The sequence below is a fragment of the Nicotiana tomentosiformis genome, chromosome 12 (genome assembly GCF_000390325.3).
Source record: "Nicotiana tomentosiformis chromosome 12, ASM39032v3, whole genome shotgun sequence".
Lineage (NCBI taxonomy): Eukaryota > Viridiplantae > Streptophyta > Magnoliopsida > Solanales > Solanaceae > Nicotiana > Nicotiana tomentosiformis.
The window spans coordinates 131116270-131135264 of record NC_090823.1 but is presented as its reverse complement, the minus strand read 5'-3'; the positions used below and the strand labels follow the sequence as shown (position 1 = coordinate 131135264).

The 18995-nt window shown below is 37.4% G+C and overlaps 1 protein-coding gene across 1 annotated transcript; it reads right to left on the bottom strand.

Annotated features, from left to right (window-relative positions):
* Positions 1 to 1833: 1833 nt before the first annotated feature.
* LOC104107898 (signal peptide peptidase-like 3) lies at positions 1834 to 18364 on the bottom strand. The gene is made up of 14 exons (XM_009616815.4): positions 18019 to 18364; positions 15872 to 16030; positions 15585 to 15696; positions 15340 to 15459; positions 13303 to 13454; positions 6355 to 6528; positions 5504 to 5538; positions 5247 to 5403; positions 4965 to 5018; positions 4764 to 4856; positions 3319 to 3461; positions 2733 to 2803; positions 2346 to 2429; positions 1834 to 2255 (listed from the first exon to the last, which is right to left on the bottom strand). The coding sequence occupies exons 1-14, from the start codon at positions 18145 to 18147 to the stop codon at positions 2152 to 2154; spliced, it is 1587 nt and encodes a 528-aa protein (XP_009615110.1). The 5' UTR covers positions 18148 to 18364; the 3' UTR covers positions 1834 to 2151.
* Positions 18365 to 18995: the final 631 nt, after the last annotated feature.

Here is an 18995-nt window from a genome sequence, read left to right as displayed (position 1 = left end):
TGTTGTTAAGTTCTTCAAAACTCATTTTGTCATTACCTCGCAAATTAATTTTCTGAATCACATTAGATTATATTTCTGAAATCATTCTTTTGGTCCATCCTCATTTATGATTTTTGATTTTTTTTATAATGGTGGTGTTGCGATCAGCTCCCGCGCGGCTTGACTATCCATCAGTTACCTACTCAGGGCCGAAGCAAGCCTTTGTGTTGTGGACTTGTGGGTTTGGCTTAACCCAGTAATTTTGATCCAAATTTTATATTTGTTTTAAGAAATTCATTTAATATGTATAAATTATTAATTTAGAATTCAGTAACTCAAAAAGAGTAGAATTCCGAACCGGTAACTTCAAATTCTGGTTCCGTCTACTACACCTCTCACATGCAAAGGTATCGGGTAAATCCAACCATCGAGTCTTAAAGAGATGGGAATATATTTAGTGATTTTGCCTCCGCTTAAATTTTAATCCTGATCTCTAAGGTTTGCATCCACTTTATTGACCATTAAGCCACATCTTTAGATCTCGATCTCTAAAGTCAGCATGATTTCATCATTTGTACCTTCACCCACGACCGTTAAGTCCTGGGTTCGAGTAACGTTGGAGGGAAAGTGTGAAAACACTATAGATCCTACTAATTTGGGAGGGTTTTTTTTTTAATAATAATAAAAAATATATATGTGAGCAATCTCATTTTTGGACATGTATAATCGGTATATGCATTAAAGCATGACTTCATCTGTTGTAGGTTTTTTGAAGACGTCTCCAAATGTAAAGCAGAGAGCTAACATGGGCAGCAGTAGCTAGTAGGGGTTACTGCTTAATACTCCCTCCGGTCCGTAATAAGAGACATTTTTTGTTTTTTATTTTGGTCCAAAATAAGTGACCTTTTATATAATCAAGAATGAATTAATTTTGTTTTTCCAAAATTTGCTTTTATTTACATATCCCAGTATGTCAAGTTAACAATATGCAAATTTTAATTATGGGTAATTTAGTCAAAATACCTATTTTTTTTTTAGGAGTTAGTATTTTCTTAAGGAGTGTGCCAAAGAGCAAATGATCACTTATTATGGACGGGAAGGAGTATGAGTTAAGTCATGTGCTTTAGATGAGTTTGTGCTTCAACAAATGGTGCACAAAGTGATTCTAACAAGAATAATTTCAACTTTGGGTTGGACTAATATCGGTATTTCTGTATACTGGATGCCAAAAGTAGTTATTTTAATTACAACTTAATTTGTATTGAACTGAACTCATAAATGTTTGATACTTTTCTTAATTCCAGTAAGCGTTGCTCGCTTCAAGCTCCAGTTGGAGAATAGATTTCAATTCTCTTCTTAAATAATCGAAAAATTCTCGAGGACCAATAACTCACGATTTGAAACTCAGTGGATAATATGTCTGCCTTTTTACGTAAATACCAGACTTCTATTTGTGGCAAGGTTCAAGCCTGTGAAATGCACTTATTCCCCACATCACATACTATATTCTTAACAGTTATCGCTAGACAAAAGACCCAGGGCAAATAGCTTTTCTGAGAAAAAGGGCAAGGAAATGGAGGTTTATATCGACATAATGAGAGGAGTTCAAACTATTATTGCAGCAAATTCAGTCTCCCCTTTAGGATTATATCGATAAACTATTTTGTCTCTAACTGCAGAGCAAAGAAACTAATTACCCACTGCCTAACTGAAAAAACAAAACTGCAGAAAACGATACAAATAGCTACTCGAAGAGTATGTACTGTGGATGTAAAGTAATTCAATCAGCAAATAACAAGGTGTTTCAAATGAAAAGCAGTTTAGGGGACAATAAATGAGATGATCAAACAGCAATTTGCAGAACAATAGGGAAAATTTTGACTACTAAATCTGTTACATTATAACTTCTCTTCTTTTGTATGATTACTGTGAAGTTGTACATACTGATCAAGAACAGCTGCAGTGGAAACTAAAGGTGAAAGAGAAAACATTGTCGTGAACGGAAATATACATATAAAACACAGCAAGAATTTCCTGAATAAAGTTTGAATTTTATGAACAGCTTATACAAATAGCATGGAAAGAATACACCAACGGCTTGTGCTTGTAGATTTAATATTTCTTCTCCCATCTATCAGTGTCTGTAGATTTAATGTTTAATTCTCTCATCTATCAAGCGTCTTCCAATAGTGAGTCTGCAACTTCTGTTGATTCACTATCGTAGTTCCATAGGTCTTTAAGTTCGCCCCTCACCAATCCCAGCACCACATAAGTTCCTAAAGATTAAAGGTTAAAACACACACAAAAAAAAGATATATAAAGACCAAACACAAATTTTGGTTCAAGAGGCCGTAAAACTGACATACCTAGCGTGCAGGGCACGAGATATAGAAGAGCAGGTTGACCATGTCCATTCATTAGATACAAACCTAAGTATGTGAATAAAAGACCTGCAAGAATTCCAAGTTGATTTGGAATAGGATACAGAATGAGTAGGGGAGGAAATTTAAAACAAGTGCTAAAAGGAAAAGAATAACAGGTTTCAGGATCTGTACTTGTCAACAATGATTTTGATTTCGTTAAAACGTGCTTTAAGACATATTTATATTTCACACACTTTTTATTCAGTTGCGTGTTACCGAAGTGTTAATGATTTCAAGCAACTGAATAACATCATTTACAAAAGGGATGGAGAACAAAATTAGCAAAGTAGCTAAAAACAGACAGAAATAATACTAAAGCAAAGTACCCACCAATTCCATAACCAACGATCATCCAGAGGTAGTATCCATTTAGTATACCCTTCCTTCTAGCTTTGTCAAATCTGCAAAAAAGATAGCAAAGAGGATTAACAGGAGGTTCAATTGCCTTTTCTAGAGAGAAAGTGATTTATCAGATGAAAGGATATTAAATGACTTTAATTCTGTAAAAGGAAAAAGGTAGTCGACTCATTAAAGTGAGCAACCCTAGCATTGAAAACATCTTTCAGCTCTAGATCCAATACATTTCCCCAATATCAATTTCAATTTTAATCACTGTCATAGGAACCATTTTCTCTCTTCAATAAGATACTTAGAGAGATATTTTCATAACTAATAAGAAGAATTTATATGAGAACACAGATCGGCAATTATCAAAAGACGCGTGACTACAGTTCATTTTTATTCAACCTATCTATAAACATATAACATCTGAATATCCTCGAAGAGCAAAGGTAGAAAACAACTACACAAAGGAATATTCTTCTTGTTTCACCTAGTCAATGTGCTTAGTTCTTTTTCATTTTTGGGAGAGGGTAAAAACTTTTGTTTGCAAGATGGATGAAGGACAAAGGGATACCTAAAAGCAAAACAAACTAGCAAACCAGGAAAGAGAATGTCCCCAAAGCCAATCATATCATAGCCACCGTAAGGATCTGATACCCGAGGAACTCTCAGAAGCATTGGGATGGATTCTCCTCCAGCTTTGTCACCACGGGCAACCTATGAGAGGAGAAGAACTCAAGAAGATGTCAGTGAGAAAATATGATGTTAGCTTCTAAGAGTTAAATCATCTTCTTGCGGCAATGAAGGACAAAAGTTCGTGTATTATTCCAGCTTATTGAAGTAACCACTAAACAATCGAACCAAAATTCTACTGCCGTATAGCGAAAAACACAAAGCAATTTTTGATCCACTAAAACATATAATATACATAGCTGCACAATTAAGCTCTTCCCTAAATACATCTATATGATCTTAACTATTCTGCAGAAGTTTCACAAAAATCATGAGTTCATTCACGTGTAAACCCATCAAATGCTTTAGTTTCATTTCAGTGAGATGTCCACAATCCACATCGATTAAAGAAAACTATCAATGAGTCTTCAGTTTAATTATTGATTACTATGTTCTCGAGATCCCCGGGTCCTAGAATTCAAGAAATTTTGATGTATATCTTCTGTTCAAGTTTATTCCTTGCAGTTTCGGGTTACTCTTTCAGTAGTCCTTGAATCTTTTGATACTCATGTTATCTTCCTTTATAAAATTAAGTTAACTTAAACAGAACTATACTCGATTTTCTGTTTCTCGCCAGCCCTAGCAAGTTCTTTGTTCTTTTGTGACTAAAATACCTTATCAAAACAATCATTGTTACACATGAGCATGCTCATGTTCTAATATTTGAATTGAAGCTTATTTCCTTATATAATCTAATAGACAGCCAAAGAGGTTAAACCCTATATAAATGACAAAACGATTGAATCATTACTACACAACTAAACATTCCAACATAGAGTGAAGACTTTCACAAAACAGACAGTGAACTCACTCAATCAACATCCATTCGAGCTTCTTGCTAACAAAAAGGAGAAGATAAATGACACACTTCCAATGATTTTTCTGCCAGCACGAGGGCCTAGCTTTCAAAACCAGCCAAGTGGACTAAAGAATCTAATATATAAACTAGCCATGGTTATGCTAGGTGATAAGTTGTACTCGTGCTATGTCATTGCATGTAAATCTATCCTATGAGGCACAAATACTTGAGTACAGAATCAGCTGTATACAAATGAGTCTAAGACCAGCGTTCACTAGAAGTCTTGTTTAACTGACATAGATTTTTTCCATATTCATTTAGGTTAAATATGCAATCAAACTTTTAGGAATTAAGTTCTACTCAAAACAAATATGATACTATATGATATAACACATCCTACACAAAGGTTAAAATTGGGAACTCACCACAATACAGAAAGTCAGCATGGACGGTACAGAGAGATAGATGTAGCTAAAGAGAGAACTTACTGCAATCATTACACTGTCATGGAATATAGCAGGTGAAAGGAAAACCCAGAAGATGTCGTAGAGAAATGCACAACACAGAAGCACTGTAGCAACCTAAAGCAAAACAATAATCATCAAATTAAATTAGAACAGTAATCATAGTGAAGCAAAATAAGCTATAAACTCCTCTCGTAGAAAAATATATGGAAGCTATCAACATACCTTTATATTAGGTAACTGAGCCAACTGCAGAACAGTTATCATCAAACAAATTCCCTGGCAAAGAAAAGTTCTTTAATTTTAACTGCGTTTGAGAGTGCAAATATTAGAAGAGTGAAAGTTCAAGTGACTATGATGCATATTTATCAGAGAATTAGATAACTGGCTTGAGTAGATTATTACCCGGTTCATAGTAACAGCATACAGATCAAAGTGCAAAAAACGTTTCCAGTTATGCAAGAAAATGCATGAAATTTCAAGAACGAATTTTACTAATAAGCTTACCAGAATATCCTGGCCAATCCAAGAGTATGATGCTTTCCTAGTTGCGGCCCAGAAGATGGCAAATGCCACGCAGACTATCAAGACCACAAGAGATAGAACAGAAATCTCCCCAAGAAGCGGCAAATTCAACGTCTTCCTTCCACAACCTTTACATTTGCTACTCACAAGATTGACAGAAACAAAGTAGAAGAGCTAATTAGAAATCTATTCCATACATTAATCTGACAGACAAACAATCACTCTTGGAAATATTATACCTTGATACTAGGGATATTATACAGCTATGCATTCCCTGAGAAGGAAACAATTAAGCACTAAAAGTCAATAAGCAGAGACAATGTCAACCAAACTGAAAGAAACCTAAGTTCTGCTCAAACAAGATGCATAAAAATGCAAAAAATGCTCAATATGTGTCCATAAGCTTCAATCTTCTAGAGCTGGAGAAGGGTAACCCTTCTAAAGAACATTGTCCAGCAGAACTATAGAGAAAATGCATTGAGCACAAAATTTCATTACCATAGAAAATGCATTGAGCAGAAAATTTCATTAAATCTTCTTATGAGCTCACATGGAAAAATAGATCACTTTTATCTTTGATTCAACCAGGCAAAAAGAATAAAAAATTAACAGTTGGTGCATTCCCTTGACTAAATTTGGTTTACAAAGCATAGCTTTATTACATTATAACTGGTCATGCTATGTACAGCATAACTAATAAGTTAATCAGCTGAAAGGACACTATAATTAGTGGGTCATTTTGGGAACATAAATTGTGATTGAAGGTTTAGTATGGTTTGTGGGGATGGGTTCCATTTGTGGCTTATTAATCAGGTTCTGTTTGATTTGACTGTGTGGGTCAGTTTGTGTGCAGTTTCTGGTTTCGGGTTGTTTTGAAAGGCTTGTTTGTGGTTAATTTGTGGATGGCATCGTCTTTGCTTATCATCGTGCTCCCTTTTAGTACAAAATAGATGACCTATAATCTGTCAACTACTAGCACCATGAGAAGAGAAACGCAATGCTATGAAGTGAGATGGTTTTACCTTAACCAAGTTCAAAACAAGTTAGCTTAACTTCGTGATCAAGTCAAAGTAGAGAATTATTTAAGTACCTCAACTCCACCAATAGAGAAAAGTATTATCAGCAGCCATACAAACCAAGCCGACATGAAAAAGTAAAGTAGCAGCAGAAAAGTAGACGCTGAGATGACAAATATAAAAGCACTCTTTGTAGTGATATTTAGAATTTCCTTGTCATCTTCCTCCCTGGCGCCTCCAGCATTTACCTAAAAATGAGAAAGGAAGAACATATAAACTAGTGTGACAGCCATTAATCATCAAAACTAATTGTGATTTGTCTGAATCTTTTACTCCAAGCAAAAAGAATGGGAAAGAAGGGACACATAGTATAAAAATAAGAAACATAAATCACCTCCAAACATAAAAAAGATGGAGCACCTCCTACACAGCAATAGACTGTAACAAGCTAGATACATTAAATTAAGACAAGTGACCAAGAATTCTGTACCATTGCCATCAGTTCATTGTTTAAGAATCGCACAGTATAACAAAATCAATCTCTAATACATGTTACGCCAGTGATAGTGTTTTTTATTGCCATGAACCTATCATCTGCATTCTTTCCTTTTCCTTCGACGAAGAAGAATTTTCAGCTTTCCGTCATGTCAGGGAAGCATAGCTAAAATGCCCCAAGCACCACTCTGCTCCTGATACCTCTCCACTTTAATGGACCATACTCACCCATAATGCAAGATATTCATCCTCTAGCTTAGGTAACATAAAGAATCCTAGCACTTTCTCATCGTAAAAAAATTGTTTCGTAACTTTTCCTCCCCATCTTCTCATGCTCTAACAATTCCCGGTGGTTCACCTAAGTCGCAATCAAATTTCCTACCAGTAGAATCCATATGCAAAACTACATGTCACAGGACTAGTAAACAAACGAGTGTCTTGTCTGTGCTACTAGCGTCCAACTTACCCTATCAGCAATCAGCATAAACTTTTAAACAAAGCAAAATAAGTAATCCCACTGCATCTTCCTGCTTCAAAAGCTCAGAACTACATTAAGTCAAAAGAAAACACAAGGGCTAAATTTGTTGATAATTTTTTTGGATTTTGTTAGCTCCCTGATTCTAGCATAGACATTATTCTGGAGCTAACCTTTTTTGCTACCATTGTATTTCCAATTTTGCATCTTCTGGATGCCTTTTATTAATGATAATTACTTACTTCATCAAAAGAACACAAGGGCTAAAAGAGGGTACAATCTCGTAATAATACAAATGAAACAAAGCAACACATGCTTAACCATTCCAAAAGATCCTCTGAAACGATTTTATAAAGAAGATCCTCTGAAATTATTTCCAACAGACCTCACTATTACCTTCTTTGTGCATTGAAATGATATTATGCGATGAAAGACACTCAAATATCACTAAACATGAATGTTTACAGGATGACAATGTCCATACAACAATTTTGACTGCATAAACTTATCTTTGGGAGATACCAGAAATAATTTAAAAAGGGTTCTTAATAGACTACTATTTTTATGGCATTTAGCCATAATATCTACTGCTTTCTTTTGAGTTTCAATTTAGTTTAGTGTGTTAATATTTGGTTGAAGAACCACTTAGTGATGGGAATATTATATTTGCAGATGATATCTCCCAAAAGCCCAATACTCTAGCCTCCTGCTCTATCTTCTGGGATGCTAGAGAGAGTAGTTGCAGTAGAAGGAAACAACTTACTTCCTCGATCTCAATTTATGAGAAACTCTTTCCATCCTAGTGCCAACATCAATGAAATTCTTTTGACTGATAAAAGAATATATTATGTATTGACTACGAGTGACTTTAGATATATGTGTGTCCCTTCCCGGATATTTTGGTGATGCGGGTAGATAAACTTTTTGTTAGCTTACAGCATGTATATAGTGTAGTATTGTCCCACATTGGTAGAGGAGTAGTATGTCCTTGTATAGTATAGCTATAAATAAGGACCTCTTGTATTGTATTGTTCATCCAATATCAATAACATATTTTCTCCGTGCCTTCTCACATGGTATCAGAGCAATTGTGAGAGACTTACCGCTGTTCATTAAATTCAACGAGTCCGGGAAAGAGAAATCAGTACTTTTTTAAGGCTGTTTTCTATCTGCTTCATTTCTGTCAGTGTTGTGCAAAATCCAACACTACCACAAGAGTCGTCACTATCCGGCGACCAAACCTCAGTGAAAAGCTCCGGCAGCAGCCTCCTCACGCGCCTCCACGCGCCGGCGCGTACGACCACTTCCGGCCATTTTTTGAAAATCTTCCTTCAGAACAGTTGGGTCGCCTGGTAATTCCGATCCTACCCCTACTATTTTCATTTCATTCCGACAACTTTGAGTTTTTTCCGGCAGCTACAGTACTATTCCGACAGCTACAGTAGATTCCGGCAGCTACAATTTTCAGTATTCTGTTTCTGTGTTTCCATACATTGTTTCAGTGGATTACAGTTGATTCTTTCACTTATATGGTAATAATTTGCAACAATGTCTTTGGGATTTGATGCTTTTGGGTCTAGAAACATGAGTTCTGGAAGCTCTAGTGCTATTATTACCTCGGAACCTTTAATGGGAGGTTCAAACTACTTAGCTTGGGCTTCATCTGTCGAGTTATGGTGTAGAGGTCAAGGTGTTTAAGATCATCTAATCAAACAGTCTAACGATGGAGATGAAAAGACAATAGCACTTTGGGCAAAAATAGATGCTCAGTTATGTAGCATCTTGTGGCGATCTATTGATTCCAAGTTGATGCCCTTGTTTCGTCCATTCCAGACATGTTATTTGGTTTGGGCAAAGGCACGCACCTTATACACTAATGACATATCTCGCTTCTATGATGTGATATCGCGGATGACAAACTTAAAGAAGCAGGAGTTGGATATATCTACTTACTTGGGTCAAGTACAGGCAGTCACGGAGGAATTTGAGAAGTTGATGCCAGTTTCTGCTAGTGTGGAAAAACAACAAGAGCAGCGACAGAAGATGTTTCTCGTTCTTACCCTCACTGGACTTCCTAATGATCTTGATTCAGTACGCGACCAGATTTTGGCTAGTCCGTCTGTCCCGACAGTTGATGAATTATTCTCTCGATTACTCCGCCTTGCTGCAGCACCAAGTCCACCAGTGATCTCATCACAGATACTTGATTCCTCTGTTCTTGCATCCCAGACAATGGATGTTCGGGCATCTCAAACTATGGAGCATAGACGAGGAGGAGGTCGTTTTGGAAGATCTAGACCCAAGTGTTCTTATTGTCACAAACTTGGACACACTCGTGAAATGTGCTATTCCTTACATGGTCGTCCACCCAAAAATGCTTACATTGCTCAGACCGAGACTCCAGGTAACCAAGGATTTTCTTTATCTAAAGAAGAATATAATGAGCTCCTTCAGTATCGAGCAAGTAAGCAGACATCTCCACAAGTAGCCTCAGTTGCTCAGACTGATACTTCTGTTACTGGTAATTCTTTTGCTTGTGTTTCCCAGTCTAGCACTCTTGGCCCATGGGTCATGGACTCAGGCGCTTCTGATCACATCTCTGGTAATATATCACTTTTGTCAAATATTGTATATTCACAGTCTCTTCCCACTGTTACTTTAGCCAATGGATGTCAAACTAAGGCAAAAGGAGTTGGACAAGCTAATCCCTTGTCTTCTATCACCCTAGATTCCGTTCTTTATGTCCCTGGCTGTCCTTTTAGTCTTGCATATGTTAGTCGTTTGACTCGTGCCCTCCATTGTGGTATATATTTTATTGACGATTCTTTTATTATGCAGGACCGCAGTACGGGACAGACAATTGGTACAGGACGTGAATCAGAAGGCCTTTACTACCTTAACTCACTCAGTCCTTCCACAACATGTCTAGTTACAGATCCTCCAGATCTAATCCACAGACGTTTAGGACATCCGAGTTTATCCAAACTTCAGAAGATGGTGCCTAGTTTATCTAGTTTGTCTACATTAGATTGTGAGTCGTGTCAACTTGGGAAACATACCCGATCCTCCTTTTCGCATAGTGTTGAGAATCATGCAGAGTCTGTCTTCTCCTTAGTTCATTCTGATATATGGGGTCCTAGTAGAGTCAGTTCATCCTTGGGATTTCGTTATTTTGTTAGTTTCATTAACTATTATTCAAGATGTACTTGGCTTTTCTTAATGAAAGATCGTTCTGAGTTATTTTCTATATTCCAAAGTTTCTGTGATGAAATCAAAAACCAATTTGGTGTTTCTATTCGCATTTTTCGCAGTGATAATGCCTTAGAATATTTATCTTCTCAATTTCGGCAGTTTATGACTTCTCAAGAATTATTCATCAGACATCTTGTCCTTATACCCCTCAGCAAAATGGAGTTGCTGAGAGAAAGAATAGGCACCTTATTGAGACTGTTCGCACACTTCTAATTGAATCTCGTGTTCCGTTGCGTTTTTGGGGCGATGCAGTTCTCATAGCTTGTTATTTGATTAATCGGATGCCTTCATCTCCCATCAAGAATCAGATTCCGCATTCAGTATTGTTTCCCCAGTCACCCTTATACTCTCTTCCACCTCGTGTTTTTGGGAGCACGTGTTTTGTTCATAACTTAGCCCCTGGGAAAGATAAGTTAGCTCCTCGTGCTCTTAAGTGTGTCTTCCTTGGTTATTCTCGTGTTCAGAAGGGATATCGTTGTTATTCTCCAGATCTTCGTAGGTACCTTATGTCAGCTGACGTCATATTTTTTGAGTCTAAACCTTTCTTTACCTATACCGACCTTTGAGGAGTTTACTATAGCTCCTCCTCCACCTTCAACCACAGAGGTTTCATCCATACCAACCGTTAAGGAGTCTAGTGTTGTTCTCCCTAGTTCCCCAACCACAGAAACACCACTCTTGACTTATCATCGTCGTTTGCGTCCTCCATCAGGCCCAACTGGTTCTCGTCCTGCACCTGACCCTGCTCCTGCTGCGGACCCTGCTCCTAGTACACCGATTGCACTTCAGAAAGGTATACGAACCACACTTAACCCTAATCCTCATTATGTCGGTTTGAGCTATCATCGTCTGTCATCTCCCCATTATGCTTTTATATCTTCTTTGTCCTCGGTTTCCATCCCTAAGTGTACAGGTGAAGCGTTGTCTCATCCAGGATGACGACACGCTATGAGTGACGAGATGTCTGCTTTACATACAAGTGGTACTTGGGAGCTTGTTCCTCTTCCCTCAGGTAAATCTACTGTTGGTTGTCGTTGGGTTTATGCAGTCAAAGTTGGTCCCGATGGACAGATTGATCGACTTAAGGCCCGTCTTGTTGCCAAAGGATATACTCAGATATTTGGGCTCGATTACAGTGATACCTTCTCTCCCGTGGCTAAAGTGGCTTCAGTCCGCCTTTTTCTATCCATGGTTGTGGTTCGTCATGGCCCCTCTATCAGCTGGACATTAAAAATGTCTTTCTTCGCGGTGATCTTGAGGATGAGGTTTATATGGAGCAACCACCTGGTTTTGTTGCTCAGGGGAGTCTCGTGGCCTTGTATGTCGCTTGCGTCGGTCACTTTATGGTCTAAAGCAGTCTCCTCGAGTCTGGTTTGGTAAGTTCAGCACGGTTATCCAGGAGTTTGGCATGACTCGTAGTGAAGCTGATCACTCTGTGTTTTATCGGCACTCTGCTTCAAGTCTCTGTATTTATCTGGCAGTCTATGTTGATGATATTGTTATTACTGGCAATGATCAGGATGGTATTACCAATCTGAAGCAGCATCTCTTCCAGCACTTCCAAACTAAGGATCTAGGCAGATTGAAGTACTTTCTAGGTATTGAGGTTGCCCAGTCTAGCTCAGGTATTGTTATTTCTCAAAGAAAATATGCTTTAGACATTCTTGAGGAGACAGGGATGATAGGTTGCAGACCTGTTGACACTCCGATGGATCCGAATTCTAAACGTCTGCCAGGATATGGGGAGCCGCTTAGCGATCCTGCAAGCTATAGGCGGCTGGTTGGAAAATTAAATTATCTCACAGTGACTAGACCCGACATTTCTTATCCTGTGAGTGTTGTAAGTCAGTTTATGAATTCTCCTTGTGATAGTCATTGGGATGCAGTTGTCCGCATTATTCGATATATAAAATCGGCTCCAGGCAAAGGGTTACTCTTTGAGGATCGAGGTCATGAGCAGATCATTGGATACTCAGATGCTGATTGGGCAGGATCACCTTCTGATAGACGTTCTACGTCTGGATATTGTGTTTTAGTAGGAGGAAATTTGGTGTCCTGGAAGAGCAAGAAACAGAATGTAGTTGCTCGGTCTAGTGCAGAAGCAGAATATCGAGCAATGGCTATGGCAACATGTGAGCTAGTCTGGACCAAACAATTGCTCAAGGAGTTGAAATTTGGTGAAATCAGTCGGATGGAACTTGTGTGCGATAATCAAGCTGCCCTTCATATTGCATCAAATCCGGTGTTCCATGAGAGAACTAAACACATTGAGATTGATTGTCACTTCGTCAGAGAAAAGATACTTTCAGGAGAGATTGCTACAAAGTTTGTGAGGTCGAATGATCAACTTGCAGATATTTTCACCAAGTCTCTCACTGGTCCTCGTATTGGTTATATATGTAACAAGCTCGGTAGATATGATTTGTATGCACCGGCTTGAGGGGTAGTGTTAGTTTACAGCATGTATATAGTGTAGTATTGTCCCACATTGGTAGAGGAGTAGTATGTCCTTGTATAGTATAGCTATAGATAAGGACCTCTTGTATTGTATTGTTCATCCAATATCAATAACATATTTTCTCCCGTGCCTTCTCACACTTTTGAAAGACTGCAGCTATTCCTAAGTGTATAACTCCAAAATCCAACACAATGCAGCAGCCTAAAAACTAGGATATCAACTTCAAGATACAGTATGAAAAGTTGATTAAACAAGTAGAGCATTGCTAATTAATTCTGTAAGAACATAAGGGGCTGTATAAATTAAATGTAAAAGATATATCAGGATGCTTATTTTTGGAACCTCCGGTGCCTGTTCATAGCCATTGCTTTCCTTAGATGTAGTAAGCTCGGACCAAAAAGATGCACAAAAAATTGTGCCAACAGCCATCAGCCATATGAACATCGCTGAGTAGTCCACAATGGGGCGATCTGGCGAATACAACAGAATCTCCACTGCATTAAGAGAAAGTATGCCCGTCATGTTGTAATTCTTCCACGATCCAAGAACAGAGGAACAACAAGAGATAACAAGAATTAAAACAAGCATGATGACAAATGCACAATGGACAGAGTAGCAAGAGAAGCCGCTACTATATAGTTTAAATGCACATGCTCAATAGTGAGCATGAATATTCTATCCTCAGTCACAGTGTTTAAGAACAAGTCATCCCATCATCAAAGCCAGTTGTATACCATTACTTACCATATGAAGGATGTCTTTTCACTCCCAGTCTCCCATGACTAATATGCAGATATTCTTAATCCATCATAGGACTAGTTCAAGACTAATCCAGCCCACTCTAATCAATGACCCTCCAATAACTTATTTCTCCCGTGAAAGCCACCTCAGGCATCTTTGTAATCTTTACAAGAAATCTTACAATACTCAGTATTTTTTTTATTTTTTTTTGAAATGGTAATTAATACTCAAATATTTCCAACAGAGCTTTAGAGGTTGCTCAGGAGCTCCTGCTTTGGCACTCATGTGGATTGTCTGTTCAAAGTGAACGTAACCATGGGCTTTACCGGAAATCGAGAAGCCTTTGTCACAGGTCCAAGAAACATTCTTGGTCTTGAATCTTTTTGAATAACACACCCTGTATAGATGATGAGATGCTTTTATGAAAAAAGTCAACCTTTTGTGTAGACTTTCTACTGCAGTATACCTCTTCCAATGAAACACTTACTGAAAAAACCATATTACTCAAATCCTTCAATCCATTGTGCCGAAAACCTAAACTCCTCAAATTTCCATATCTCCTTTCTCACTTCAACTTTTACAAACTACCCTAATTGTCCTGGAGCCCAAATCAGATCCTTGTGTCATGAGCACCATCTGATCTCCTAGATCTTCCGCAGCAGCAAAAAACCAACTTTGAAAACCTCTAAAACTCCGTTTATTCTCAGTTTACATTTGTGGTATACTCCTAAAGCCCTTTCCATGACCTGAAACCTTAACCAATCAACCAGTACTAGCCTTTTAACTCTCAGAACTTCCTGAACCACATCATCTGATGACTGAGCATTAAAAATGAGGATGAAGTGAGATGAAAAGCAGAGATCTCTAGAACACTCTGAATCAATCATTCAAACTGAACACCTTATACCGCTTAAGTCTAACTTGTAGCTCAACTCTTCTATATAGTTTAGGTGTTTAAACGGCACTTTCAAGTGAAATAGCATCCAAAATCTATTTATCAGCCATCCTTATGAGATGAGACTCATATAGTCTCAAATCATTTGGGGCAGCTTGATGTTACTCAATTGGTCTTTCTAACAGGTAAATGGCACTCAGTTAGTAAACACAAGTACAAGGAGAAACAAGAACAAAGATAAGAACTAAGGCATAAGTCGGAGTAAATCAAAACCCAACCCAAAAAAGACACAAGAACCCCCCCCCCCCCCAAAAAAAAAAAACCCCAAGCTTGTTAGAAAGAAATAGCACCAAAATAATAATGGCATGCACAACAAACATACTAATTTCGCACTTCATATATGTTGAAGGCACACATGTAAAAAAGATTAAAAAAAAAAAAAAAAGACCATATCATATCTTTCCTGCAAAGGTATGCATGTATCATAAAAATATGGATCATATCACATCCTGAAAAAAGGACATGTGTTGAACAGATTTTTGCAAGACATATGCTATACAGTGATACAAGAATCGCACTACACATTACGACAATTGAAAGAGGTGAAAAACAATGCATGTACTATAAAAAAGTATAAATCGTATCCTAAGATACCAGATACCTTGAAAACCAGAACTAGAATCAACAGAAAGTTTAACCCTTGACAGAAAATGGAGCTAATATACATGAAGCCAAGACTTTACCTTTCTTTCCAGCAGAGATATATTTTTCAATGGCATCTCCTCCGGCTTTTGAAATGGTCACAACAGGAATTGTTATGTTTGATACCGTAGAATTGTCCGGACAAGTAATCTCCAAAAGATCTAAAGGATAGCAGGAAAAAGTAGTGTCATTTCTGGAAGAGACGGTGGAGACAAAATCACCAAAAAAGTAAAAAAAGAAAAGAAAATAAAAACTGAAATGGCAATAAGTCATGATGGATGAAAACCTTCTTGATCATTTATCATCAAAATCCCTGCAGCACCTCCTGCTTGTGCAACCGTAGCCTTCGTTAGAAAATCACATTGACCGCGAAGAGCTAGTGCAATAGACCCTGATAACTAGACCAAAGTAAACAAAAATCTCTGCTTTATGCAATGTATAACAAAAGTTGACCTTCTTCATATGTCAGAGAAAGAATTGCAACCAAAAATTATAGATTACGAGTTGAAAGCCTCTGCGATGCTGGCTATTTACCTAAGAATAAAGGCATTGTCAGGAATCTGGAATAAATACCTTAGAAGAGGAACTAGAACAGCCATTCAAGGGTTTTGCATAAGTAGCAGGCAATCTGGGGGTATTTTTAGTATTAGTGGGTAAAAGAGACCCAAATGCCGCACTTAAGCCACCTATTTGTTCATGCTCAGCACCATCAATCCACAACTTCACCAGAACCTGTACAAAAAGAAAGTAATAACTTGGTATGAAGAAGTAACTCAGTATGTGTCCAGAGGTACATAACAGAATTAAATCAAAGAATACTTTGTCACAACAACAAAATGGATTGACTCAATCTTCTCGTAGTCATTAAAATTTACATCTTTTGAAAGATGACATGACATCAGATGGTTAGAACCCAACTTCCTAATTCCTAAGCACCCCTCACCCTCCCAAGTCACCAAGAAACAGATACAGAAATAACTGATCAAATAATCGATCAACTACATCTCAATCTAAAACTAGTTAGGCTACCTTTTGTCGAATTCAAAGATGTAACACAATAATGACACCTATTTTCACATGCATACAACTCGGTGATTAGATCTTTATTTTTCTCATTGGATTGGATGCACATAGAACTTCTCTGTACTGCTCTTTTGTTTTTTCTTTGATGAAGTAAAGATACATTTATTAATACTGGCGTCCAGAAGATGCATAATTTCAAAAGTGTAAATAGCTCCTATGCAGAACTCAGGGATCCAATGTAAGTCCAAAAACATATTTACATCAGATATATCCGTATGTTTACACCAACAAAAAGGGTTCAAGAGGCATTAGTACAGGGATAGCAGAGGTCTCTTCAAAGTATCTTGCATTCCTTTCTTTCCATGGGTAAGGAGGTAAACTTTGTATCAATTATTTTGTATTCCATGCTTAGCATTAATTATCTTTCTCCAGTAGGCATCTTCCTCCCTGTAAGATCTCCATAACGATTTCACTAGTAGACTTTGCTAGTGCATAACTCATACTACTAAACTTTGTGAACCTTATGATACTCTCGCCGAACTAAAACCTCAGAATTAAATATTGATTAGAAGATAGCTCAAATTTGGCTACAAGTTTTGGTTATCAGGGTATCAGCAACCTTGTAAGATTATTTCACTACCATATATAGTAATTTTAACCAAGAGGGGGTTGCTCTAGTGGTAAGCACCCTCCACTTCCAACCAAGAGGTTGTGAGTTCGAGTCACCCCAAGAGCAAGGTGGGGAGTTCTTGGAGGGAAGGAGCCGAGGGTCTCTTGGAAACAGCCTCTCTACCCCAGGGTAGGGGTAAGGTCTGCGTACACACTACCCTCCTCAGACCCCACTAGTGGGATTATGGTTGTTATTGTTGTATAGAGTAATTTTAAGACAAAACAATAATAACAACGACAACAACTCACTTTGTCCGCTATTTGTGATAAGGGGCTTAACAGCCCACCAACCAATCTTAATTTCTATTTGGAATTCCTGATCTTTGTCCCAAACTAGTCAGGGTTAGCTACATGAATACTCTATATCAGTGATGGAGCTAAAGGGAGCCAAGGGGGTTGTTGAACCCCCTTTTACGGAAAATTGTACTGAGAAAATAGGGTTAATTTTTTTTTTTTTTGGTTATATATGAACTGTCGAATCTCATTGACATAAGAAATATTCTAGTGTAGTTTTTTTATCGGTAAGAATGATTCTAGTGTAGTGGTAAAGGGGTTCAAAAATTGCCTTGGATCACAAGTTCAAATCCTGAGTGTGACACTCTAGTATTCTTTTATATCCCCTTGTATGAATTTCTGGCTCCGCCACTCCTCTATATTCATACCGTTCTATTTGGACCCATTTCATTCCAACACCTAATAATTTGGTTTCAAATAAACTATGCCTTCTAAAACTCAAAAAATACGAGAAGAGAAACCTCTCTCCCAACTACGTTTCCACATAATTACCACCAGGCAGAGTCAAATTCTGGATTTAAATTTGATAAGTTCAACCTTCAGCTTATTACTGTAGAACCTATTACATTTTTGAAACTATGAGCTCAAAATTTATATTTTTTTAAACTTTTAGTTATTTTTCACATATAAATTGATTAGATACTCTCTAACCGCCACTACCACCATTTTTTTTTTTCGCAAATAAACTATGAGTGGAAGGAATCTGAATAATAGGAAAGAATAAAACAAATTACCAATCGATAAGGATTGTTGCAGGAGGTTGACGCATTAGCAGGGGCGGCGCGTGAGATATCATCATCGGCTATAACGATCGATGATAGAAGAAGAATGCACAGTCCGATTAAACGCCATGAAAATGCCATAATAAAATTATTGATCCGCTTTCTACTCCAATAACCCTATCTCCGCATAGGGTTTTTGGGAGATTCAAAAGCAAATCTCTGTGTTTTTGCTCAGAAATTTTGACGGAGAGAGAGAGAGAGAGAGAGGGGGGGGGGTTAAAAGTAGGTGATGCGGTCGTTATTGGGATTTCATTAGTTTACAGTTAAACGAATGAAAAATTATTAAAGTTTCTTCAATAAAGTTCCGTACAGAGGAAACCGCATATTTATAAGTTGCATTCGATCAAATTTATAAATTCAGAATGCTTTTACAAGTAGCATTCGGTGAATGAGATTTATAAGTCTCATTTATTAGATGCTATTTATAAGTTTCAATTCCAGCTTGCAGTAGCATTTGGTGAAGGCGTTGTGTAATCAGAATGCAATTTATAAGTCGCATCCGCTAATAGCGATTCATAAGTCTCATTCCAAATTTGCGTTTTATAAAACCCCATTGTAGCAATATTAGTCAGATTTTGAGAAATTTGACAAATGCGACTTATGAGTTCTAAATTAGCAAATCTATTTATAAGTTGCATTTGGCATATACTTACAATTTATAAGTATACATCACTTTTTGTCCGACTTGAATTATAAATCGTATTTCTGAAGTAGATTTATTTTTCAAGCACGATTTCACTATAATTTGTAAGTCATATTTACTAAATCGGACTAGTAAATTACACTATAAGATGGTTTTTTATCTTTTTTAAATCGCATTCTACATATTCCTTAACGTACCTAGGTTCGCTTACATGATACAATGAATACTTACTTTTGCAGCTTTGCCACCAATCATTTAACAAATTAAAACTGTAATAAATAAAGAC